The sequence below is a fragment of the Bombus huntii genome, chromosome 13, assembly GCF_024542735.1.
Source record: "Bombus huntii isolate Logan2020A chromosome 13, iyBomHunt1.1, whole genome shotgun sequence".
NCBI classification, from domain to species: Eukaryota; Metazoa; Arthropoda; class Insecta; order Hymenoptera; family Apidae; genus Bombus; species Bombus huntii.
In genome coordinates, this window is record NC_066250.1 from 6,175,578 (window position 1) to 6,202,999 (window position 27,422).

At 44.1% G+C, this 27,422-nt stretch overlaps 1 protein-coding gene across 6 annotated transcripts; it reads right to left on the reverse strand.

Moving 5' to 3' along the window:
- Positions 1-235: 235 nt before the first annotated feature.
- On the reverse strand, positions 236-22,364 carry LOC126872558 (fez family zinc finger protein 2-like). 6 transcript variants are annotated; one of them, XM_050632647.1, is made up of 4 exons: positions 21,334-22,364; positions 15,376-15,570; positions 2,264-2,533; positions 236-1,685 (listed from the first exon to the last, which is right to left on the reverse strand). In XM_050632647.1, exons 3-4 carry the CDS (start codon positions 2,315-2,317, stop codon positions 522-524), a joined length of 1,218 nt encoding a protein of 405 aa, XP_050488604.1. In that variant the 5' UTR covers positions 2,318-2,533; positions 15,376-15,570; positions 21,334-22,364; the 3' UTR covers positions 236-521. The 6 variants fall into 6 exon arrangements, with proteins under 6 accessions (XP_050488604.1, XP_050488603.1, XP_050488605.1 ...); XM_050632646.1 differs by lacking the exon at positions 2,264-2,533; XM_050632648.1 differs by lacking the exons at positions 15,376-15,570; positions 21,334-22,364 and adding an exon at positions 2,609-3,554.
- Between the last annotated feature and the right edge of the window lie 5,058 nt (positions 22,365-27,422).

Here is a 27,422-nt window from a genome sequence, read left to right on the forward strand (position 1 = left end):
GCTTGGCAATGGTGATCGAGAGAATTTTCGATACAGATGTATTTATTTCGGTGCTGAAGTTCTGTCTGGTTAAAAAACAGTTTCTAAACAAGGTATCCGAAAGAAATTGTTGGAAATGATTTCGTTTCCTGACGAAAAAGACCTGAGACTAGCCTTAAGATAAAACAGAAATAATATCCTACAATTTGGATGCTGTAGATGAGGTAGTTGGTTGTCTCGAAAGGATGCAGTAACACGTACGTACACGTTCCCCATTTGTCGAAGTCTCTGCCGCGTCTTTGGTATCTCTTCTTAGCCTCCGTATTGGAAATAACTTACTTTCATCGTGAGTACCTGACGATTTGTATTCGTCTATTTCCAGTTTCACCCTCTATATGCGTGTTTTCATCATCGACATCTTCCTCATGGAGGTCTCTTCATTTCGAGGGTTGCGTCAACTGGCCGATGTCCCCCGTGTAACAGGGTGCTCCGAGGATCAAAGGACACTGTGTCTTCCTCGGGTAATTAATACCGTCGCCTTGTCACAACATTTTGCTGAGATAACTCGTCGTACCAGGCGGTGGTAGCAAGAAAGGATTGACGAACGAATGGCCACCGGCTCCGTGCTGTACCGACGCGTAACCAGACTGTTGATTGTGACTTTGCGATGAAGTACCTAGGCTATTTAATACAGGTGATCCGGTATCGTGTAATTTTCTCATGTGTTTTTTCAAATCGAAATTCCTACAGAATCCTTTGCCGCAGATCTTGCAAGAAAACGGCTTCTTGTCGTTGTGAGTATGCATGTGAAAGGTCAGATTGTAGATCTGATGGAACGCCTTGTTGCAGATGTTGCACTTATAGGCCTTTTCGCCACTGTGCGTCAACTTGTGATTCTTGTAGTTCCCCTTTTGATGGAACCCCTTGCCGCAGTACTCGCAGACGAACGGCTTGTAATTGGCGTGGATGCGTCTGTGGGTGTTCAGTGTCGAGCTTCGGTTAAAAGCTTTGCCGCATGTCGGACATTTGTGCGGCTTCTCCGCTGTGTGGATGATCTTGTGCCTGCACAGGGTGCTCGCCTGGCGAAAGCCCTTGCCACAGATCTTGCAGACGAACGGTCGAGCTCCCGTGTGAACTGGCATGTGTCTGGTCAGATTATAATGTGCGTTGAACACCTTCCCACATTCGGGACAGGTGAACGTTTTCTGTTTGTTCGTCGTGTTGAGTTCGTTGTTCCGTGGTCCGGGACTCTTCTTCTCGCGTTGGCTCTCGGCTGAAATCGCTGTTAAGCTCATTTTCGAGAAAGCTTTTTGAATGGTGGTTGGTGGTGGTGAATTCTGTGGAACGGTGGGTGTAGTGGGCGGTGGTGCTGGAAAGGCACTCAACAACGAATTCGGATGATAATAGAGAAGAGAATAGGGTTGCAAGAGATTCTGATGCCTCAACGTTGGCACGTATTTCTTGAAGGCCGATTCCAAATGCGCGGAATAAGTTAACGAAGGAATGCTAGGCGGTGGAGGTTGCGGCGGTGTCGTTTGTTGATTATTGCTCTGCTCGGTAAGACGTTTGTCCGGTTCCATGATTTTAGCGATGGAGAAGGTCAAGTTCTTGCAGGGCGCGGGTGAAGTAACCCTCTCTGGCGGAAGACTGGTCGGTGTTTCGGTCGCCATTGTACTGCCGGTTGAGAACGGTTGCATGATAGAGACCTGAAATGAAGACGTGCCGGGATCAGTTAATTTTTCCGTGGACAGGTATTGGATTTGTTTTTACGGTTGATAACAGTGACGAACCCGCCCCTATATCTAAAGATCCATTTACAAGTCGATAACGCAAATTTGTGGCGTTTGTGGTACAGATAAATCTAAATCCTCAAATTTTTGTTTCAACAAGCATCCGGGTTTTCAACATTGTGCATCGTTACGCAAAGCAAACAGGTTCTTTGGGACGATTATATTTTTTCTCTAATTTAAAAATCATCGATAATTTTTTATAACGAGGATACGACAAATTCAACGACTTATAATTTTACAACTTTAAGAATCCGAGTGGGTGATCAGAAGTAGGAATGGAAGGAGGAAGAAAGAACGATGTTTAAAAATTCATCGTAACCGAATCGACTGATGCAATTGCCGGGATGAGACGTAGTGTACACGAGGCTTTAGCAGTCGTATAATGGGGGAGTAGCCAAATCATGGCGATCAATTTGATGACTCCGAGGACTGTCGTTACGTGGTCGCTACGATCCTCCCTTCGCAGAAGTCTGTTAGTGTTTTAGTGCACGTACACGGAGAGAACTAGCGGAACGGAACCCACATGTCGGCGAATTCGAATGAAACATGTGGTACCGTTATTATATCCACTCAATTGGCCCTCGTGTTGACATAAAAAAAGTACGTTCCGCATTGAACGATGAGGGCTGACAAACGTCGAACGGCGACAAGGGAATGCTGTGTTTCGCACTTCGTCTCCGAGTTAAACGCTGCTAAACGTCGTTTAGTTTCATTCTTCTTTTTCATTGCTTCGAATGGATTTCCAAACAGCATCAAAAGGAAGCCTGGTTATTAAAAAAAATGATAAATCGTTAACTGTATGGGCAACGCTATCGTTCGATATAATCACATATGCATACGCAATTTGAATGTTGATTCGCGCACAAAACAGCATGAATATACAGGTAGCCATTAAGCATGTGCAACATGGATACGGGGAATGAATGGCAGGGCTGAATGAGTCGCGAAATGGTCAGCACAGTTGAAGAGCAAGCTTCCCCGAGGTATCACGGAAGGTTTGCACGTCGAAAAGTAGAAATGTTTGCTCCGTAGAATAGCGTTATGTTTGGACTTGGAATGACGGTTAGAATTGGATAGGACTACTGGCTGGTGGCTTCGTAATACACTCGCTTCTGTCTCATCGAACTTTACGATTCTCTTCAAAAAAGGAGGGAAACCCCAAAAAACCAATGAATCTTACGCGACAAAAAATTAATTCGAAAAATGTAAAGTTAATAAGTGTGGTAGAACGAGAAAATTTCAGAGAGTACGGTAAAATGTTCGATATCAGAGAGAAAGCAAACGTGATGTTTAACCACGATGAAAAATGCATGCTTCCAGAAACGGTGGAAATACCGAACTCCCGTCGATAGGGTGGAATATGACGCAGTGGTCCTGCCCAAAAGCTCCGCCCATTAGCTGGTACCTTTCGATTGTCCCACAGCGAAAGGCAGCCCTAATAACCGGGGAACAAGGAGTGGAAAAGCAAGACCGGTGTGAGAAGCGAGACTCGAGAAGGGAAACGATCTCCTCGCGCACCCCCGAAACGCCCCTATGACCTATAGAAAACCGTAGACGTCGACTTCATCGCCATGGAGCCGAGCAACTGTCGACTTAAATGACAAAGGATATGATTATGTGCCTTCGAGCGCTTCCAAATGCAAGTTACGACTCGTACCCTCCTTCTTCCATGCTAACTTCGATTTCCACCCCCTGTTCTCTCTCCTTCCTATATAGTTTCTTTCGAACGTTTTTCTCACAGTCTCTAACTTTTTCCGTCTTAATGAACAAGTTACTATGCCGTCTATTCTTTGCATTTTTTCTTCTCTGCCTTTACTTCGCTTGTCTTTTTCATTCCCCTTCTCACCCTTACCCTTTGCGTTACTTTCTTTCTTGCTCTCATCTTCTACGCCTTCTTCTCCTTTTGCGTCTTCTTTACACCATGTCCTCGCTTTTACCATTCAAATGTACGCTCTCTCTTTCTCTTCTACACTGAACGTGTCACACTGACTCCTTCCTTGTCCGCGGTGCTCTAGAGAGGCAGAGACAACCATTCGGTGTATTCTCCTTCTCATTCTGGCTTATCGTCACTTGCCGTTTTATAATCCGTCGCAGTCGAGCCGGGGTGAGAAGAAGACGTAAAATGCAGGGTAAACGGTGGGGATGGAGGCGACAGGATTGGCCAACGGATCTATCACCCTCGGAAAAGTGACACGAGAGGGGAGAGTCGTATGGGATGTGGTGGGGGTTAGTATTGTTACAGTACTTAACGAGCGGCCGAGGTAATCAGTGTTGCTCCTTGCGGCAGCCGACAATTCTACCAATTTACTTCAATATCGACTGAAGCATGGCCGACCCTACTCTGGGACCATTTTGCTTCCTTCTTGCTCCATTGGAATCGATCTGCGTGAAATTTGTTAATTTTTCATTCATTCGTGTGCATCCAATATTCATCAATGTTGTACACCAATATATCGCGTAAATCGTTTTCCTTTTTGTTCTCTATCATCTGAACTCCTCCTAAATGTTTTTACAATGACGTGAGATCGATGGGAATTTTTCGAGGGTCGTTTATACGCTTGTCGAAGTTGCGAGTACCAGCGAATATTCGGAACGCGCGAAGGACGTTCGCGTGGTCGATAGAAGGGCTGAAACGATACCCGGCTTTCGTGAGCCACTCGATGAACACGGGAGCACCCCGTCAGGTGAGGTTGGCGTTAAATGTACAAAGTTTACCGATGCGATTACAAATCGTCCGAAGAATTCAATCACCTACAGTAAACTATCAAACGACGACGAGCGAATCGCTGGAACTCGAAGAAAGTTGAAGGAGCTCGAAGAAACTTGAAATGGCTTTGCAAATTTACCCGCCCCGTTGTCGACCCATTAATTATCTCCTCTCCTACGCTCCGACGATCAACCTTTCATTTTCTTATTCCACTTGCTTCTTCGTTGTCTCCGCCACGACGATAATCACTTCAGTTCGTAACCAACTACCCTTTGATACAACGTTCAACGCAAGAAACATCAATAAAATGTGTAAAATCGTAATGTGACATCGTGAAAGTAGATCGACACGTTTATCAAGATAAAATCAGTTAACCCCAAAACGGTAAGCAGGGATGATTCGAAACAGCGAGACTCCCCAATATGAACATTCCAAATCGGAAGGGGTGAAAGTGGGCGGATGGGAGTTTTGCGTGTACAGAGTGCATCAATCAGCAAGTCCTTCTGCGAATAATACCCGCTCATGAGGTCACACGCCTATCGCTCTTTTCCCTTAAGTGGCGATAAGGAAATGAACTGAACGAATTTTGTCGCTTAACTTTATTACAATCGTTGCTTAACCATGGATGATAGCGTAAAAATATGTCGCACACTATCATCTGTCACTTTGACAGAGAAAAAAGGAAACACAGGATGTGACAAGAATAAGCCGATTAAAAACACGTTTTCTTCCAAATTAAAAGTTGGTTCTTTACATCAGATGTGAATGAAACGACGCAGTTTTCGCGCGCAAAGCTGCCAGACATTGTGTAATTTTTATTAGAACGTCTCAAGGTCCGGGAGGCGTCTTTGGTGTGGAAGAGGACCATTAGCTCGAGCCACCCTTATTGTTCCATCCGTGACACCCGGTCTTTCATGATATGGCGCGTGAACAGTTGACATATAATTAGCATTTGGGGTAACGAAAGCTCGACTGAGGATGACAGGAGGCACAATACACACCCACTTGCTTATCCTCCCATAACTCGGCCACAAACCCGCCCTTTCTGTCCCGTACATCCAGCGTATGTCGCGTAAGCCGATTCCAAAATTAGTCGGCTTAGAAACTTTGTAAGGGGGTCGAATTTCTCGACAAAAAATGTATTACTTTTTTCCTTTTTCTCTATTTAAAAATATTTAATATGAAAGAGAAAAGTATCTTGGATTCACGACTAGATACATAATAGAAAAGAGAGCAGACGATAAAAGACGAAACAAAATTTTGTGTTCGGTCGCGAGGGTGGTAAACCGGCCGGAATTTGAATTGCAGTTGTAAGTAGAAACGAGGGTGAAATGAAAACGATCTCGTGCGTTCTTTTTCCCGGGGAATTTAAACGCACCATGACTCCTGATTTCGAAGTTTCGCGTTATGAGGAGAGGATTCGCGGAGAGGGTGATTCAAAGTTAATTGGAGAGTGGTGGTGGCAGAGGCGAAGAGAGGCAAAGAGGAATAAATTGCGAGTCGCCTCGCACGAATCGGAAAGCGGTGGGTACCCCGGTGTTATATTCCGCCGGTATATTCTGAATTAAGTCGCTCAGTTGTGCGCCGTTTACTTTGCTCCTCGACTGCTCTCGAATCGTGTACGGGGGAATGGCTTAATTTTAAGAAACTTTACGGCCGTTCCACCAAGTTTAATTCTATCCGTCGAACAACGTTGCACCGTGTGTTTCCCAACGACATATCCCGATAATGCCTGAAAATTACCTTCCGTGCAACACGACTATCTGATCGTTCTAAATTCGCGAGTCAAACTTCAAGTACAATTTTGGCAACATGCGTGAAGATTAATGGAAATATTGAGATACTATGAATTTCTCAGATTCAGAGGAACATCGTCGTTTACAGAAAAAGAGCTTGGCAGAGACAAAATTTCAGTAGGAAAACTGAGAGCTCAACAAAAGGCGCATTGTTTAAAACGAAAACGAAGTGATTCCAGAGAGCCCTGCGTATGAGCAAGCGTGCAAGGGTCGAAAAAAAATTGGCGCCCACGTGCGTGGCGTGTATGAATACGAGCGGCTTTCCAAAATGGCAACGAATCCCACTGGGCTCGATGCATCTCGAATTCACATAGTTCGACGTATCGTCGAGTCGAGCATGGTTGGCGGGGGGTTCACAGCTGCGCAGTCTACGGGGGTTTATTACCCCTCGACTCGTGGCGTTTCAACTCCCGGTTGGAACACCTCGTTATCACCGATTCGTCCTTCTCGTTTCTGCCCTTGAGTTCAGTCCTAGTATCCTCGTTGGCTGTCAACGGTTTTTAGACTTTTTCTTTAAACTAAAGGAAATATATTTCTGTATAAATTTTGCCATTTATTGACTTTAGCAATATTCTTTGTCAAAAACAGAGATTCACTATCGTCGAAATTACGTTTACGAGAATTACGAGAATTGGAAAGAATGAAATTAATGTATTAACATAATTGTTCGATCTTAATAGTTTCTAGGCTATTGATTTATAGAAAAACAAGCACGCAGGAGGCCGTCCATTAAGTATAAAAGTGCACACGTGCCGTTTGGCTACGTGAGTTCACGATCGCCACAGCGGGCGCCTCGATTCACCGTCTGTGCGCGTTCATTTTGCATTTTCGGCGTCGTAGCTGCACCCCGCTGACAATGGCAGCGTAACTTGAGATTGTCGGCCTTCGTCAAACATAATGACGATCGCCAACGACGATCATAATAGTCTCACGGAATAATAAGTGGGATAAAAGTCAGGAAAACAATTGGTACCGCCATTGTCACTTCGCGGCCTATTCAGTCACCCCACAGACGGCCTGTTTGCGTTGCGCTCGTTTTGTCGAGAAACTCCACGGCTGCGATGGGAATCGTTCATTCTCGCAATGGGAGAAATCAAATTATTATCGACTCGCTTGAGTCTATGATCGTTCGGCTTTCTGCGGGCTGTAAACGTACAGTGACTTTTCAGGAATCTTTTCAAGCAAAACATACGTAGGATCAAATCTTTCATGTGATGTAAAAATACAAAATTATGGCTTATCGTGCCATAAAGAATTTTTTTGACGTCTTGAAAAATTTGCTCTTGAATAATACTTTAAATAATTACACTTTAATAATTTCACGATGTCTAAAATAAAATATATAAAATAAGCTACCTATGTACACAAAAAGTATTTTCATTCTTTATCAGATCTTCATCGTACCAAATTTTTGTAGTTATGTAGAAGTACCTATTATTAAAAATTATATAAAATTTCATATATTTGGATCTCAATAATTAATATATAGTAGAGGCCTCGAAAAACGAATCAATTCCTTATCGCAGTCGAGTTTACGAGTCTTATAGAGCTCTGTTTCTCCATTCATATTCCCAACCGTCTCCTCCCACTTCCCTAGACAATGTACATTACAAAAGAGGTTTTTCGTAAGGCACGCTGCGTACACACAAACGGTGGCGTACGTCTGCGAGCGCCCTTCCGCCGCTTCCGCTCACGCTATTGAATCACGATCACGATTTTCGAAGGAAGAATGGACCAAATTCGACACCAGCGGGGGGGTACTGCAAGGATGGATAGGGGTGGCACCGGAAGTCTTGCGTGCCATTTGCCTCGTACGATATACTTATCCACGTCTTCAAGAATCATCGGATGGTGAATGAGGGAGTATCCTTGAGTGGCGCGTGCCCTGCCGGATGACGAGTCTATAGTTCACCTTTAAAATGATCAGCCTCGGCGGTATCGTATTTTCCTTTGAAAGAAACGGAATGCCAGATGACAGAACACGCCTCCTTACCAAACGTCAAACGCTTCGACTAAGCTTTTCAAATCTCTTCTAACTTTTCTTAACCCTTCTTTCTTTTATTTTAGCGTGGCTAATGACTATGGTTTCGAAATTTATTTGCCATCACCATTAGAAAACGCTTTAGACACCATTAGACATTTTGAAATGTCTGTCCTTCGATTATTTGTAAATCTTCTTAACATGAAACTACTGATGAAATATTTGCACAATGAATCACGGTAAAGGCGAAGGTTATTTGAAATAATTTAGCAAAGGACCGACTGAAATATTTGGTTATCGAAGAGTAAATTCGCAATGTGCCATTTTCACAACGCTAGGAATTGCTCGAGGACGTCGTCGTTCCAGGGCCATCGACAAAACCGTGAATTTAATACGAGGATAGAGTCGAGACGAAACACCGTGGCACGTCTCTCCTACTTTTCCAGGATAGCGTACGATCGAGTCGAAGTTTACCGTCCTATGCCGTGTTTCTCGAAATCGCGAAATAAATTTCCTACAGCACGAACGAGCAAACAAGTCGAGCGAAGGGAGCTAAGGCATGAATAGTCACACGCAAATCCCGTCACGGCTATTGGTTCCTTATCAGATATCAGTTATGTGGTCGATTTGGGGTGCGTGCAGCCTATTACATCTGTGATCCATTGATAAGCACGTCAAATCCGCCAACAACACACTCCTGGCTGGGCGAACCGCCATTCGAAGCCCCTCGAAACCGCACTTCCTCGCTACTCGAATCGATTACTGAGACCTTCCACGATTGGAGTAGCTTCGATTCAACCTGTCTTACGGCGTGTCTCAATCACTCGTCCCTCCATTCTATCATCGTCCTTCTCCGTCCACGAAATTATGAACTTCTCCCATCATTTTCAAGTTGATCGAGTGCTCTCGCGGATTATGTACAACTTTAATTTATCAGAAATTCATCGATATTATTATTATACCATAGTGTTCAAAATTGAAGTTCAGATAAAAGGACTATACAACCCTTTGAGTATGGCTACATTTTTGTAAACATTTCCCTTTAAACGTTACAAAATGATAAATCTAATTTCATCATCTATTCGGGATAGCTATATTTAAAGCGTTAAGGTTTCAAGCCTTGTTCAATGGGTAAATTTTTCCAATCTTTTACTAGCACTTTAACTATTTAAAAATATACGAAGCCCTATATATCAAGCATGAACTCATTAAATTCGATAACAAATTTTAGACATCGAGAGAAAGATGTGTGAAAGACATCCTGTTACGATCGTTGATCGCACGTATCCCCTTCTAGGGGTTAAGTGTCTACCGATTCTGACGGGTTAAAGTGTTGGAAAGAACTAGTCCGACGGCTGCCATCTGCCACCCCCAACCCCCGGGGGTTTTTAGCGGAGAACGCAGGAGCAGAGAGTTCGGAGTTCTCGCGAGTGGCTTGGACGGCTCAATGCCTTTAACCGTCTCCTGGCCACCCTCGAGAAATCACCCTCTTCCTCTCTTCCTGTCTGTCTGTCTGTCTCTCTCCCTCTCCCGTCTTTATCCTACCGCGAACCATAACGCGAAGCTTTTCATACAAGATTATATGGAATATTACGTATTAAATGTCGCAATTCGCTTTCTGACCTCACCCGCCTCTTTCACGTTCTCTCTCAGCTTTCTCCTTTCGTTCTCCCAACGTTCAAACACCAAGGAAAACGATAAGGGAGAGACCCTTGCGGAAATGGTTTACTCAGAAAAATTGGAAAAGACACACAGCATTGAACGGTCTGTTATATTTACTCGCGAAACGATCCTTGGCTTTTCTTCGCTTCTCAAGGATCTGGGAAGGAGAAGACAGGTCTCGTTTCAACGTCGAAATGAAAAGTGCTTGCCATGCGTGGTCGAAAAGCAATCGAGACTCTGTCTGAGTTGATTCGTTTGGACTTCTTTCTTATAAGTAAAGCACAGAGGTTTATGCATTTACGGAGAATCTAAAAGTATGAAAATACACAGAATGCACGTAAGAAACGTATGAAATATCTAAATTACAGTAGCTACTCGTTATTTTTAATCTGTGCGTAGAAATTATTTCTTTATTTAAGTTCGTGAAAATCTTACTTTGCATAAACTTCAAGAAACTTTTCTTACATCTTCTAATTTCGGATGAAATAATTTACCATTGAAAGGGTAAAAATCCTGATACCCTTTAACGATAAATCTACTCTGTATATACAACGAGCGACGAAGGATGAAAACGGGATGAACGAAGACGGAGATACAGCCATACGACACACAAAAAGTGTCGTTCGTACGACCCACTCCCCCAATTTTGATCGAGCTCGAAGCAGCTGGCTCGGCTCGTGAATTCCATTTGAATAATTCCATGGCTCTGGCGCGTGCCGACGCTTCGTCTGGACCTTCGGCTCGATCGGTCACGAGATTCGTCTCTTTCCTCCGTGTCTCGAATCTCATTGGTCCATCGTAGTAAAGACACGTGGCCGGATGTCGGTCTATTACCTTCCAAGGGTTTCCGCCTGCTGATGAATAATACCGTCTCGCCTCGTACCGAAACGCTCGTCTTTCGATCGATCCTTTGTTCGTCTTTACGCTCCGTCTTGACTACGCCTGGCCGCAAAGGTGTGCACACAGAATTCGAAATCGCTCTAATTTCATCTCTCGTAGGAACTACCTTTGTCAGATTAATTTTGCAGCCTCGCTTTTCGAAATCGGCTTTCCAACTCGATGGCTCGAGATTTGTTGATTAGAGAGAGGATTCATCAACTGAACAGGATAAGAGGTTCATCAATTGGGGAGATCAGCCATGTTTAAGTCATAGGTTCATTTTTGAAGTGTAGGTAATATCAAAGAAATGAGTAAAAAAGGACCATAGCTAAGACATTTTGTAATTTAGAAAAATCGTATGTTAATTCTGAATCGTTTTAGACGAAAGAGTTTTCGATTGTAGTGATTTCTAAGATTTGTAACAATTAAGCCAAAGATCAAATCAACGACGTCGGTTGTGAGAAATCAGGCAAAGCCCTCGAGAACCGAGCGGTCTTTGCTCTGTAATCGAATTCAATCCGAAATTTGTAAGGACGAGGAAGAGGAAGCGAATAAAGAAAAAGACGGGGTTGGTGAGCCCATAATCAAAGTGACCACTCGACGATTTATGTGATAAACGGGTGGTAGGGCCGCGGAAGGGGGATGTGGTCTACGTCGATGGAGGTGAGAAGTTTATTTAAGACCAAATCATCCTTCGTCGATTAAGGTAAGAGAGGGTGCGTGCAACGGGGCGACGGGGATGACGTTGTAAGAAGAGAAGGGAGAGGGCGGTACGTGTTATTGCTTGTATTGTGGCGCAGCCCCTCGAATCGTCAGTAGGGGTTGGTTTTAGTCGGCAAACTCTCCCCGGAGACTTCCAAGTTCTCGTTGCCGTTAAACGGGACGCTAACATGGGGACTCGAGTGAAAGCTACTTGTTGGCCAATACCAAGAAAACACCATGAAATATCTCATAGATAAAGAATATTTACCGTGTTTCTATCTTTCGCCAGTTTCTTCGTACCATTTATCCGTAACGTGAACTTGATATCTGCTTTATCGAAAAATTAATCATTCTCACAAATGGCAAGACCGTTTCTAGAAGGTCGACGAAATAAATTCCATTGCTTAAACACCGGGAAATCTCCAGTTTACCTTGATTCACGCTTATGGCTCACGAAATAAGCGTTAAAAAGTCCGGGAACCCTCGAAACAACAAGGGTCTCGAATAAAACTCGTTTAACAGATGCACATGCCGCCTTTACTCTCTCAGATAGACAATCACGAAACCGAACTGACAGGCAGCAACAACGCGAAAGGATATTTTTCTGCAGCAACCGTCTGGCCAGATCGATATCGTCTCCTTAACATGCCCGTAGCAACTTGTCCGCGAATAATTTCCTTATCTCGAGGGCGAGCATTATGAGCCCGTGCCTGGCCCCGTAAATATTTTCTGTACAGGTTTCTTTCTCTTTCTATTCCTCCTTCTTCTTGCTTTTTTTTTCTCCTTTACATAGAAGCATTCCACTTCTCACCTTCGCAGCGGGTGCCTCGTCGAACCGAAATTTCCCCGACTCGACCTCGTTTGCATTAATTATCCTTCGCTGTATTCCGTCTTGCGCGTAATTGCGGATGCACACGCACGCTTCAACACACTGACTCACCCACGCGCATACACATATACCCACACACGGCAAACGTCGTCCAACCGTACGCGTTTATCGCTGGCATAGCAGATATATATCGGGTTATATCAATCTTGCTAAGTGAGCAATGCATATGCTTATGGCGACGGAAGGTTTTCGACAGGCGGCAGAGAGGAACAGAAAGACGGAGAACGAGCGAGAGCGTGGGCGTAGAATGCCCACTGGGCATCCTTCTTTTTATGCATATGTATGCATATGTATGCACACGCATGCAACACCGGCCGGATATAAACACCTGCCCATCATGCTCACCTATGCGTCCCGGTCTTCGTCCACGTGTGAAAGGCCCTTTAAATTCTAACGGGGGAGGTCGGAATATTTATTGCCAAAGGTGCTACCGCGAGCGTTTATGATGCACGGTGAATTAACGATACCAATTAGCCGCAGACAAAATCGACATTGTCGCGTTATCTCGCACCTGATGAGAATTATAACAAGCTTCGCTTGCATGCGTTCTTCATCGATTGGTATTTATGTAAATCCCCTTTCATAACTTTATCGAACATGATTTTGATATCCTGATAATATACGAGGATGCGAATGAACGCGGATGCCGAGATCGTTTAGTAAAAAAAATTATCAGTTGCCGTTTTAACGAGAGTGGATTCATCCTGGTCCGTCGAAGCTGATAGTCCACGAGGACACGAAAAAGAAAACCTCATCCACGTTTTGAAAAGCACTCAGTTCCTGAGCAGCGAATCTTATCTGATGCCGAGAGCTGATTGATATCGCGATATAGCCCTCGAGAGGGAGGTTTGAGTCTCATCCACCATAAACCACCCCCATCGTCAGCTTTATGAACTGGCTGCGGAGGCGGGGACCAGTGGTGAACATTTAGTGCCTTCGAGGTAGGTACACATTTAATCATAATCTAATATTTAAAAGGTAATTTCACGGCCTGTTTACTTCGTACGATCCACCCTCTATATCCCGTTGTCAGTTTCTCCTCCCTTCTTGCGTGCACATACCTTCGACCACCATGAATCGTGAGAATTACGATATTTTCGACAAATTGATTCGATTCTATCGTTTTTGTGCTTTTCAGTTAGAGTTACTGTTACTCAAAAAGTGTCTAATACAACGTGTTGTTCGTAGTTGTTCTTTTTCGTTTTGCCTGGCTAACTTAAATGGAAGTGGTAGATTAGTATTCGCAGAATAGACACAGAAAAACGAAAAAGCGAAAGGCGATTGTTTGTACCAGGAGAAGTCAGGTATCGCGAGCAAATTGTAGACACGATAGACACGGCCACGTCCACGTGGCGGTATAATGAAAAAGCTAATATATTCGTTTACCGCTCGTAAACAAGCCGGGCATTGTTATTATCACGGGCAAGCCATTGCGATTAATCGTCTGCCGTTGATTCATTCGGCTTAATTTATACGTAAATTATACCCGGTCGCCCTTTCGGTGCTCAGTGAATAAGCATGAACTTCCGGCGTCCATAAACTTCTGTTACATTCTAGCCGTCCTCTGTTACTTCTACTCGAGCACAAATTTCTTCTTTGCAACGGTGAAATAATTTTAAGTGAGAAAAAACCCGAAAAATGACTTTCTATGGTTAAACAAGTCTTCAGTGAAATCAAACTGGAAGAAATAAAAAAGGTAGGGGCGCAGACAAAAAAGAGCCGTCTCACGACTTCCGGAATTCGGTGTTTCCCATTATATACCGGATCATTTGCTCACAGATACTGTAGCGCGAGTAATCTTAACGATATTTTATATTCATTTCTACCATAGCTATATATAGTCTCGATATGTGCAGTTTCGTGATAGATGATTTAAAAGAAAATGTCGAAGGGACGCATTGCATTGTAACGAAGGTTTCCTGTAACGCAAAAGATCGCAAAATACTTACACGATAATGCACTTTAATCAGCGTGCGAGATATATCGCGTGAACGAGGTCGTCGGCTAATGGAGGAGCGCATAAAAATTAAAATAGCAAATTGGTGACATGGAGGCCTCTTGCATATGCATAGGTCGCGCGAACCTTCGTGTGAAGTTCATTCAAAACGGTTGGTTAATTAAAGTAATCGAGATAATCCGAATAGCCGAGTAATTAGCTACTAATGGTATTTATCGACCACCAAGTTCTTCTTAAACTGTAAAGCAAGGGCTTCCAGTTTAAAACCTAAACTTAATTGCGAAATAAAGTTTCAAGATTTTCAAGAGTAATTGAGCAGAGTTTAAAGAGTAATAAAAGGACACGACAAAAAGATAACGAAGATGAAGATGAAAAGAATTAAAAGGAAAGCAAGGTTAAGTTCGATCGAAAAACATAGCGGCTTAAACAGTCGTTAATACGATGCGTGTTAAATTGCATTACATCTGCTTATTAGTCACGGCACGGGCAAGCCGCATGCGACGTTGAAAAGGCAATCGTGTAATACGTCATAATTTCCATAGCGTGACTGGACACTCCTCCGGTGCCCTCCATGCAACATCACGTTAACACCTATACATGGGAATTTATTATTTTCCCGTGTCTTGTGAAAACATACCTCCTTGCTTCGCGTCTTATCTGCTCTATAATTAAGTGACAAGAAAAAAGCAGTTTTCCTTAAACATCAGTTAATTCCTAAATTCCTCCCCAAACTTCTCCACGTCTTTTAATTTTTTAAGCTATAATATAATGCGTATGGAATAAAGTATCGAGCAAGAAATACAAACAAAGTTTCTTCTATGTACATATATAATTATTTTCAACGACGGAACTCATAACTCTTAGCCTCCATTCTAACTCTATAGAACGTGTCAGATACATCTTTTCTAACGCGATAATCATGCGATAGCGGAGCTTCTTTCCTGGCCAAGTGGCATCTTTTTTATGGCTCGCATTTATTCCCTAATTAAAATGAAGACCGTGCGGGTAAAGTATTTTTTACACCACTGCTTACCTTCACGCGAAGTCGAATGAAGGAACTTTTCTTGCCACACCGATAAATAGTCCAGATACACATTTCGACGCGGCGAATCTCTTTCCTCTACACGCTGGAACGCGTTTATGGAAATGTTCGGCCACATTGTGGCGTTCCGGCCAACGGGTTTCCATTTGTGGATGGCAACGATTTTCTCTTTCTGTCGATCTGAAACTAGCCGACGTGAAGTTCAAAATATTCTTCACGACTACCGTCTTTTTTTTCTTTTTTTTTTGCTTTCGAAACGCTTTTTACAGAAATGGTAAGAAAATACCGCCTGCGAGGAAGTCGAAACGAGGTTTTACCTAAAGTAAACGACCCGTGATGATCCGCCAGAGTTGCATCACCTGCCCACGGCTCGTATATATTTACTATAAAGTCCGAACTCGTCGCAAGTGAGTCAAATTAATGTCTTCGTTCGTTTCGAGATAGGACAGCGGGGGTTGGGCTGAAAATCGATATCTTTGATCTGGTGTTAAAGACTGGATACGTCGCACCTTTCGTTGCCAGCGAATGTTCGCGCTGATAATGGAACAGGCCGCGAAATATCGTCGTTCAATTAAAATCGTTTCGAGGAGTAGCTGATAGAATTGCTCGATCGGTGTCACGAGCGTTGTTCTGGTGAAATTCGACGCTGCAGACTCTGCTAAACGGGTAAATGGAGCGGTTGATTAATTTTACATAGATTAGCGAACGAACGGGCCGCGTGGCCGATCCTCGTTTTTCGAAGGCACGCTGAATACACACGATCCTGCCACGCGGAGAACCGAATTAAATTGATCTCGGTGAATTTTTTGTTTTTCAGAATTCTCCGATTGGATACGATTCCATTCGAAATCGCAGAGGAACGACACACGCGTTGCTTCCGCGATTCGTTACTTTTTCCGGTTAGCGTTTAGTGGTCTGCATAGGAATTTAAAAAAATAGAAAAAAAACATTCAACAAATTACGAGATCGATCTTGATTTGGCGAATAGAATACGACGAAACGAATCGATTGAAAATATCGTTGGAGAAATCGAGAGGATTTGCCTTTAAAGGAGTTCCACTGAAAGCTCAGACTGGGATCATCGAATAAGCAAAGGGCACACTGGTACGATGAAATTCGAGGTTACGCCGAGAGAGGAAGTGGTGCATTAATTTCGAGTTACCCCTTGAATATTCTCCAACCCCCGTACATGTGACCACTACATGACGAGCATAGGACTTGCGAGTAGCAGTTACCCCGAGGTGTTCGGGACGGCTGGTAATTTGTAGGTAGATATACGATAGACAATAACACCGGTGAGGGGCGGCAGCGCCGACTAATTTGTTTATCATAACTTTATCTTGATTTATTGCACCCACGGTGCGCGCCCGTCTCGTAGTGCCAATTGTGCACGTTCATACGCACCCTTTGACGTATTTACACGTGCATGAATTAAAAAACGATGGCCGGAAAAATGCTCGAGCGATCTTATTCTTGAACGATTTCTTCGCTCTTCGACGACTCCTTCGTTCAAATTAAATGCATATTTTACAAAAATCATAAAAATTCCGTTCTTTCCTTAAATTCAAAGGCAAAAATTTAAAAAGCTCAATGATCCATCGAGCCGGTTAACAAATTCCTCTGGATTCGTTATCGACGTTGTATCCCACAAACTTTGGTCTCTGCAACTTAATCTTTCAAACTGAACAAAACAACTCGCGTTCCGAACGAGAGATTACACGATCAACGATTCCCCGGGAGCAATTATAGATTCCCCGATTGTTTCATCGCGCGTAAATTATCAGTGAAAAAATGCAGTCACGCTACCTGACCGGCCAGCAACAAGAAAGCAACGCGACAAGATAAAAATCCGCGAGCGCGGCCGGCGCTCGCATCGAAAAGCTAATTTTTTAAAGAGCACAGCGAGAAGGGGGTGCGAACAGGCGGAGCAACCCTTAGCCACGCTCTATCCCTTCCTTTCCACCCTCTGTCTATCTTCCTTCGTTGCAGCTCGATCGGTGTGCACGCAAGGCCTCTGCAAGAGCTTCGTGGCCAGCTCGTATTTCTCACCCTCCAACAAGATACCAACCACCTTTAGCCCCATCCTCGACCTCGCGGCCACACGTACTGTCGCACACATCTAACGCACGCATATACCCACACAAAATTCGAGAGGGTAGATAACGTCTTGCATGTATGTACGTGTGTTTCGGTACGCGTAACAGTGCGAGTGTACCGTGCGAGTGACTAACCTGTGGTACACCTACACGTATACGTCTAGAGACAGATATCGTCGTACGTGTTCACGCACGGTGTCCAATACAGAGGCAACATACTAAGACACGAAAGGGTGTACAGGTATAACCGACATCCACCCGCCACGATGTAAGCCCTGCAACGCTGCGAGTGCTATCTAGCTAACTATCGCTGATTCTCGGCGCGAGACGGGTTCACGGGGAGAGGAGGAAGGAAAACAGGCGGAAAGGGTGGTCTTCGGCTCGTGGATCGTTTAAAACAGAGCCTGCCACGAGAACGCTCTGGCGCATCCGTGAAATATTCCGCCAAGAAGGTTCGTTCTTCGATTGGTAAAGGAAGATTGTTTATTGCCTTCAGCATCATATGATATCGTATCAAGGAAATTCATTTTTTTAACGCATTTTTGTTGGTGAAAATTATTAATGGCTGTTTGAATTTGTCGAGAGTACAAGGATAATAATCGTTTTGCGCGAAAGGAGATGTCAACGAGCAGAAATTTAAACAAAAGATGGAAAGTGCTTTGGCAAGTGACAGGAAATTTGGAAGTCTCTTCGCGCACGGTTCAACCCCTGTTTGGATACTTGAAATACTTAGTTCTGCTCGCGTGATCTCCCTCAAGTTTTAATGTTCCGCCGGTGTCTCTTGGAAGGTACTTTAACAAGCGCGCAACGAATTTTAAAATTCCAAAGCGAAGTTTCTTGGCTGTCGCGCGTCGACTATTTGTCAGCAAATTTTTGAAATGAAATCGAAACAAGGTGGAGAAAAGAGAACGTGAAAAGATATCGAGAGAGCGTTGATATTTACACAAGATGATGTTCGACAAATTTGTAACGTCGAGTAGAAGGCAAAGAATGTGGAAGAGTACAACAGAAACTAGAGCTTAACGTCCGGTAAGACCCAAGACTACACGGGGCCTCCTCAAATATTAGCGGAGGACTGCGGGGTCCCCTTTGAACTCGAATCCCCCAAAATTTCTATGGTGAATAATCGGAGACAGCTGGCACGATGCGAAATCAAGTAGCGTAATAATGCCCCGAAACTTCAGCATCCAGAGCGGGAAAGAAATAAAACGAAAAAGAGGAGGAAAATGCACGGGCTCCCTCGGATTCGAGTATCTCCCCCGTCTTACCTCCATTGCTCCTTATTTCAAATATTTACAGAACGAAAATATCGGTTGAAGTTGATTCCTCGCTTCCTCTCCATATGAATTTTCATTCGTTAAAAATTAGTCGAGAAAGAAACTGCTTGAAAAGCAGTCAATTAGAAGAGCAATAATCTCTGATTAATTTACGACCGATATTTTGTTGTTTATAATCCCCATCAAACTCGAATGCCTTTCCCTTATCTAATCTTTCATTACTTGTTAATTAACAGCAGCACACATCGTCGGAGTAACGAGAAATTTTCGGTGGCAGGATCGTTTATCTCTGTCAATAAAACAGCGAACGCGGAACACCATAAGGGCAAGAGCATAAACGGGACCAGGATCGACTAATAAAGCGATATCTCTGTATTCGGAGGGATACATGGCCACATCTCAGCGGTCTGATCTGCAATTACCATCTCTATATAGCAACGTTTCAGCCGTGGCCTCTCGCGAATAAATGACATACACCGCACGCGTGATAGGTATGCTAATCGTGTGGCCCGCTGTAAAATTTGCTCGTCAGCTGCGCCAGTTACGATCACCGACAAATTCGATGCAACGAAATGAAATTGTGCCTTTCTTCCTTCCTGCAATTTCGTCGTGGAACTGCGATCAATTCGAATACAAGTCCGATCTCTTTCTGTAAGATCTTCAAGCATATTAATCAGCAAAAGGACAAACGCATTTCTATAACATCAAATTGACCCGACTATATGATAATTGAGTTACTCGGATGTCAAACTTATCAAAATTTCTTAATTTTATTATTGGAACAATTATTATTTTATTCATTATCAGAATTTATTATTTTATCCTTTAAAAACCAATCGATAAAATTCGATGCAGTCGATCAGCGATCAGCCTTTAAGTATCTCGATTCTAGGTACAACAGATCTCCGTTTATACGAACTTGCTGATGGACAAATAGTTTATATAATTAATTCATATAACAGGAGTTCATCCTCGAATGAATAGATTGAATCAGCAAGAGTTCGTTTAATCAGGCACTAGATAAAATTTCTTTCAAATAAATGGAATTTACATAAACGTAGTTTTGCTGTACCAGAAAAAGTAATCAATTCACGCACATGTGACGCGCGAAAAAGGCACCGTCTAGCATGCCTCGGATAAAAGAAAAGCCTGAGGAAACTGACGAAGGAAAAAAGAAAGTGACGGAACCGCCCTGGTATCGGGCAGTTTATCCCGCGGGAGGAGCTACGATACAATGAATAAAGAACGAAGCAGCTTGGTCGAGTGAGCCCTATGAACGAGGCCTTATTGGGATATTAATCGTCGTACCAGGCGAACGCCCTGTCCCCGAGTGTTTGCACGAGGTTTGAAGAGGCTGCAACACCAAAGCTGCCTTGCAGCGAAACCCTCTCCGTAAAACCCCCTCCTTTTAAGCGCAACGAAACACTACAAGACCCCTTCTCCGAGCCCCTCCAACGTGTTCCTCTTTTCGAGCCCCGTGATACTCGAAAAGCCTAAGTACTACCACGCTCGAATACTGCTCGAATACTTCGGACACGCTCGAACCCCGAGCCACTTAGGTAAAGCTTGCGTACACGTTAGAGGTAGGTAGGTACGTAAGTTGGTAGGCTTGATAGCCGCGTTGCACGAATGCTTCGAAATAATGGGCCGTCGATCGGCCGCGCTTGTTTAGAAAACATAAACCGGGCGAGCTAATTGTTCGCTAATTTCCAGTGCCACTTGTACGGCCACTCGTCGATTAATGCGTCACGGTACGTATACAGGGTGGTTTCTTTCTTGGAGAGGATCTCGTCAACGAAAAAAAACTTTTGCATGTGTGATTTTCCCTCGACGATACATGTTACCGGGCGCGTTGAAAGCATTTCGAAAATGGTCTTTGATCTCCACCGTGCTTCGTCGATCCGACGCTTATCCTGGATGGGAATCGCTCCAATGGGAACAACGTTGATACGGTTTTGTGTCTTGGATTTTTATGGATTTGTTAGGTTCTAGGCTTTGATTGATTTCAATGGGTACCGATAAGACGTGCCTTTGTAAATCATCGTAGATTTTTTTCAACCGATGTTCTATTACAATTTATTGAAATTTATTGGCGTGACAATTTGCGTGTCCTTGATGGAAATATATTCTGCGATGGAATGTGTACTTGTATCGCGTTAACTCGACAAGATATTCGAGCGCGACGGGCGTTTTAATCCATTTAGATAGCAGCCTGAAGGGAACAAGTTCCTCCGTTTCATCCACTTATAAAATCTGGCTAATTGTGCTATGTCATTCGTATCGTAATCCTCCCCAAATTATTTGATTTTGTACGTACAATCTGACGAAATCTGAATGCGCGATCTACGTATCACTAATTCCCTTTCAAAGATCATAATGTCTCACAACCAGTATCGAGATCTCTACGTAATTAAATTTCTTCGGGGGCAATTTTTGAAGAATAGCGATTTATATTACAAGTGAATCAATATCAAACTCTCTGCTTAACAAAATTTATCGGGGGATAATTTTTAAAGCAGCTATTTATATCATACTTAGTTATTTATATTATAAGCGAAAATAAATCAAGTACTTACAGAATACGTGAAAATTTAGTAGTAGCCCGATCGAATCGAGTTCCGTGATCTGAACACGTTCCGGTCCTCCGATAATCCTGAACACTTTCACCCAGACAGGACTCCCAGAGCAGAGTTCAAACTTCCCGATGAAGTTGCAGCATCAGCGTCTTTTCTACTTGATCTTGCAGTTCGTTCGTCTAACGCGACATTGCAAAACGAGAAACTTCTTCTGGGTCACCAGTTCAAAGAAGCATCGGAACTCATGATGATACGCGACGACCTTCGACAGGTCGGCATCTACTAGAACAAAGTCTCTCAAATTAGCCATCGACATTATCGAAAGCTCACGATCAATTTTTTCGCTTCGATTTTCGACTGTGCGCCATTGTCGCAGGGACGCTTGACACTGAACCTCTCAGCAAATTAATATTTCCTGTTGCTCTGTTCGATTCACGTTCATCACATCGACGGATTGAACGCCTTCGAACCTTTGGTAGTCTTTGATACGACCCAGACGTATTACTTAGAGGTGCGATTTGAACTTTTTCACTCCGAATAACGAAATTCTCCGATGGGAAAGTTCCAAAGTTTAGATTTCAGAGTAGCCAAGCACCCAAATGTCAGCCATTCCGGTCAATCGTCGCAACCACTCGGCTTCTCCGTTAGGAACGTCCGTTCCTAGAATCCATCGCTATCTTCTATGCCGTCTGCATCCTCCTTAAGCTTCCTTTTTAGCGAAACAACACTGTTGATTGGGCACAGACGATAGGCTCGCGTGTACAGCGGCCGGATGTCGCCTCACCATTTGTCCCGTAATCTCATAGCGAACCAAGCACACGACGGATCACTTCGGACTTTCCTCGGTTCTTTAACAAAAATTTTTCCTCGCGATGCCGTGGAAATGGTTGATCGCTGATCCCTGGCAGATGATCGACGGAGATCACGAACGATCCGTTTGCCGTTGGAGGCGCCGAGTTTGCCGCTGCTGACGTGTGTGCGGTGGCTGCTGGCGAAACCCAACGGAGGTTTCAACTGCAGACAGAAGGGTGAAGGGAGGTCACGAGTCGAAGGTAACAGCAACCACCAATGGGGCGGTACTAGGGGCGGAGCAAAGAGCAACCTAAAAACACGCCCATCTCGTTGCATGATCATAAGCTGCAACACCCCAAGGAATGCTCCATCCCTGTTCCACTCTGTCTCCTACTATCGTTCGTCTTTTCCTCTACGGCTACAGCCGGGCCACCTTTTCTCCCCATTTTTTCCCTCTTTTTTCTCATTCAATTGGGACGAAGGCGACACGAAGCGCGGCGACGTTAAAAGTGCAGGCGAACGACGACCAAGTTTCCTTGCTCGCGTTCGACGCTCTTCATCGATCCCTTTTTCTCCTTTGATCAGCCTCGCTGAGATTACGCTCTGCGATTCCATCGCTTTGCCTTCTCGAGAGACGAACACGAAACTGTATTCCAAAATGGGATTTCTTCGTGCTAATAGTCTCACCAAGTATCTGTCTTCGTGTCACTGATTAAGAACGGTCTTGAGATGCGTTTAAATCTCACTCGTCGACTATACAAACTCAGTTTTTTTTTTTTTTTTTTTAATTCAAGGCATTCCATCTCGATACTTCCAGAAGAATGTAATTTTGTATGCTCTTACGTAGAAACATACGGAAAAACTTCCAAAGAGGCGTATTAACGAACCGAGTGGTAGGTGTGCTTATTAAAAAAATATTTGCTTAGAAATATCCGGCGAAAGGTGAAAGCTGGCGGTGAAATGCATTGAAAAGATTCCCGTGACGGTATACGAAGGGTGAGTTGCATCGAGCCTCGACACCGGCGGGGGTTAGAAGCGAAAGGAGAGATAGAGAGGAAGAGAGAAGGTTCGGTTCGAGGGTCGACGAATGAGCCAGCGAATGAATACCGAGTATGGATTCGTGAGGAGCCAATAGGGGTGCACGATGTCCTCCCTCGTTTGAGAAAGCCACGCCAATCGTGGGCGTCCGTCACCCTCCGGGCTTTTCCTGAGGGGTGGCGATGGTAGAGACGCATAGCTGGCTTCAAGGGCTCTACCTGGCTGGCTGATAAAGACAGACAAACCTCTGTCTTCTGTGGCGGATCATGCCAGCTTTGCCAGGCAGACGACCTCGTAGCAACCACACCTCCACCTTTGCATCCACTTTCATTCACTTACAACCACTTTCTACTGACGCCAATGCTCCGACGCCTTTTCTTAGATTACGCGCCCGTTTTCTACCCTCTTCCGCGTCTACTGTGATTAACGGATTATGGAACTCCGCCGATGGAACCGAGAGAGGGCTGAAAAACGGTATGGCTCGGATGGAAAACGCGAGTACATTTGACCATGTGTGTTCTTTTCCACATAGAATTGAAAACAGGCATTTCAGGTGGGTGGTAAAAAGATACGAGAAGTTGATTATTCGTTAATTTGGTTAAACGTCGAAATGTTTGCTTTAACCATCGAGACTTCTCTCGGAACGTTAAAAGAATTGTTTGTAGCATTAAAGGGTAGGAAGGTATTAGGGATTTGATCGGATGCGGCCACGCGTTATTTACAAATCTTATATCGAACAAGCTTTTATCCGAGGTTCAAGTACGAGGGATATAAAGCTGAATTCATTGTTTGTTTCGCGACGAGTTTGGCACTGGCACACGTGGCGCGTCATGCGACGAACGTGTCCGGTGCAGTGTCATACGCAACCACTCGAAAGACAAAGGAAAATTTATATTCCCGATATCGACAGCGCAGTTTTTCCATTGTCGTTGATAGCGTTCGTCGCTGATGATATTCGTATGCGTACAAAAATCTGGCGTAAAGGGATCGAAGTTCCAGGGAAACGTAACAACCTGTCACGCTTCCTGGAGCAATCAATTTCAATTTCTCGTCCGCATTGTATACTTTTATTGTTTGCCAGCCACGTTCATGCACGTTCCACGTATATTTGCGTCTCGGTCGAACGAAGCAGTAGCCAGGAGTGTCGGCTAGTAATCTCGTTTCCGCTTGGTCCACGAAGTTAAACTCCGTGCATTGGACCCGACTAGCAGCATTCTCGTGTCCACATCTCGTTTCGTTTCCCTTCGCCGTCCTCTTTCCAGGGAATCGTCCGCGGTAACTTCGAGGGGGAGTTAGCCCGGACAATATATCAGTTTACAATGATAAAAAGCAAACACGGGAAATAACGTGAGGAATTACTGAACCAAACAATATGTCCCTCGTCTCTGGAGAGACTGCGTATATTTCGACCGAGCAGCACGGCAGCAGCCGACGGAGGGTGTGTGCCAACACATTTTCCTTACAATGCGTCACGATTTCGTTTTATTCGCGACGGGGCGATACGACCGTAGGGACATCGAGAATGGACTCATTATCACCCGCCAAAGGGGATGATCGGTTAAGTTGGCTCAATTATATCGGTCTGTTTTTTTTTCTTTTTGCCAGAGATAGATTCTTCGAGAAGTATCGACTTTCGATTAGATTAGTCGCGTTCCAAACGAACGAAATGTTGGACTTTGACGGTAAAAAGTATTCGTCGTACTGACAACGCAAGAGGCCATAGCGTCACGTCACCTCGAGGGATAGAGAGACGAAAAAGATGACTAAAAATTGGTACCCTCTTGCTCGCGGGTGCCTCTTGGTGGGTAGTACTCATGTAAGCAGTGACTAGTGAGGTAAACTCAAGTGTCTGAGGGGAAAAGGGAATACGGAGGACTCAGGGGTGAGGAGTGGTCGTCGCTAGTGGGTGTAAGGAATGAAGGGATAGTAGTGAACCGAGCTATGTTGCCTACAGGGGATGGAAGAGGGATGGTTTTTCCTCAGTCTGAGCATTCCGTAGACGATATGTTTGCAGCTAGGCTCACTTCGTCTCGGTTCGCATGCGGCTTGTATTCCTACTCTACACACGTACGATCTCTCTCTCTCTCTCTCTCTCCCTCTCTCTCTTCCTATCTCTCATCGGTCTCTTTTACTCCAGTTCAGGGAACTACCCTCTCTCTACTTTCTAGCTTCCTTTTTTTCCCGTTCGTCTTCTTTCTTCCTTTTCTCTCTATCTGCGCGGCGGCGTACACGCGGGCCACCGGCAAGAAGTAGACAATTCACAATTAGCAAACACAAACAGAAGTACGAGTGGCTTCAAGTTGCTTGGGACGCGGTGGCAACGGGCTTAGCCGGAAGCAAACGGTGGGGTAGGGACTTCTGGGATGCGAAGCGACTAGCTTGGCAGTCCCTGAGCGTCAGCCTCCGCTCCAGAATACTCTTCTCAACTCCCGGCCCAACAGAGACCGGCGAAGGCGCATGTATGTTCTGGAAATAACGGGTGTACTCTCTGACGTATCTTGATTGCTCAAATTCCAAACGAATCTATCTGATTCAACCTTAAGACCATTTAGCGAGTCCGCATACTACTAGATACACTGTGTTCGTATTTTCCATTTGTATCAAACTATCGATTCTTCAACTTCTTTCACTATTTCCTCAATCATTGATCGAATCGGATAAAATTATGTGTACGAGAATTCTTTTGCTGATATGTATATATATATATACATATCGTATGTAGTTTGGTGATACGATTTACATTGTCCATAATGTTAGAAAATATTTCAACCAGATCTCAGAATACTGTACCTTCCGATCGAACGATCGTACAATTTTATGATTACATCTGGACGTACACCCGGTATATACGCGCATCGGACTCTCGCCGTTGCGTTGGAACACTTGAAGCCCCAACCAGTTACGGCAACAATAGGCTTTGTCTTCGCGCCGTCGGCGCTCGCAAATTGGTAGAAATCTTGATTAAAGGTGCAATTCCGCTGCTGCCTACGGACAAATATGAATTGCACCCCCAATGCCCCCACCCTCTCCCACCCCGCCCCCTTTTTACCGTTTCGACAAATGAAAATGGAAAAAACGTGTTGTGCTATACTTCTTACGGCGCGACAAGTCTGCGGCTTTCCACGGATCAAGATTGAACTACCACTTTCAAATCAAACATTGCCGCATGAAGGATATTGTCGTTGGTTAAGAGGAACGGTGATGATCTGTACGAAACGATTTTCTTTCTGTACCGTCGATCCCTCATCTATTTCCTTGTTATCTCGTTTCACCTATATTAAGAAACATGTATTTATCGAGCCAGTGTGTTCGTCGACACACAACGATTCGGTTTCGTTCATGGTTCCACGAGATAATCCGATTGCGAGATTACACGGCGATTCGGATCGATAGAGCATGATCCTGGCAATAGGAAAGGGAGAAACAGCGAGACACGTATAGAAATGGAATAATAACGCGTTGTATATGACAGATGCGACAGGACCACTTGCGATAATCCGCCTTGGGCTTATCCTTTTCGAGTAAACCCTAAAATAGGTTATGTCGTATGCGCGACCCGTCCGAAATTACTCATTAACATTTACACGCGTTGATCCATCTATTAACCATCTATTATTGTTTATGGTAGACATATCTTTTTCAGAATTTATTGCTTAAGTAAATTAATTCGGGCACGATATTTTCGTTTCTTCGTCGAAAGTCAAAAATCGAGGGATCTTAACTTTACTCAATTGGTATCCCCTGCACACGCATCAGTAGACCCTGAAGGCTCCGACGTGTTCATGCTCATCCTATGCAGAACACACAGCACAAAACTGAGTCAATTTACATAACGATAATTGAAACGTACATGAAAGGCTGTTCCAGAGTCACGGCAATACCATCTGCAAACGGGCTTTGAATTTCGAAAAGCGTATCGATATTCCCTGGAATCATGTATCGATCTGAAATGAAACTTACGAAACAAATTTGTTTGAAAAATCGTATCGCCTAACATTCCTCTGTATGTATTAAATGTATACGCAACGTAGGCTGTTGAGTGCTCGGGAAATTTTTGTAAAATAAAAACTTGATGAAAATCAGTGGGCAGAAAGTTGGAATAGTTGCAGTTTTCATTTATTTAGAACGTTGTTTGTGTGTGTGAATATATTTTAAGAAAAATTCGTAGCAAAAAGGGAGTGAAGTGGCGCGATCTAAGCTAAATCCTAGCAGATATTACAATCATCGATTTACTTTTACCAATCGATGATACATGATGT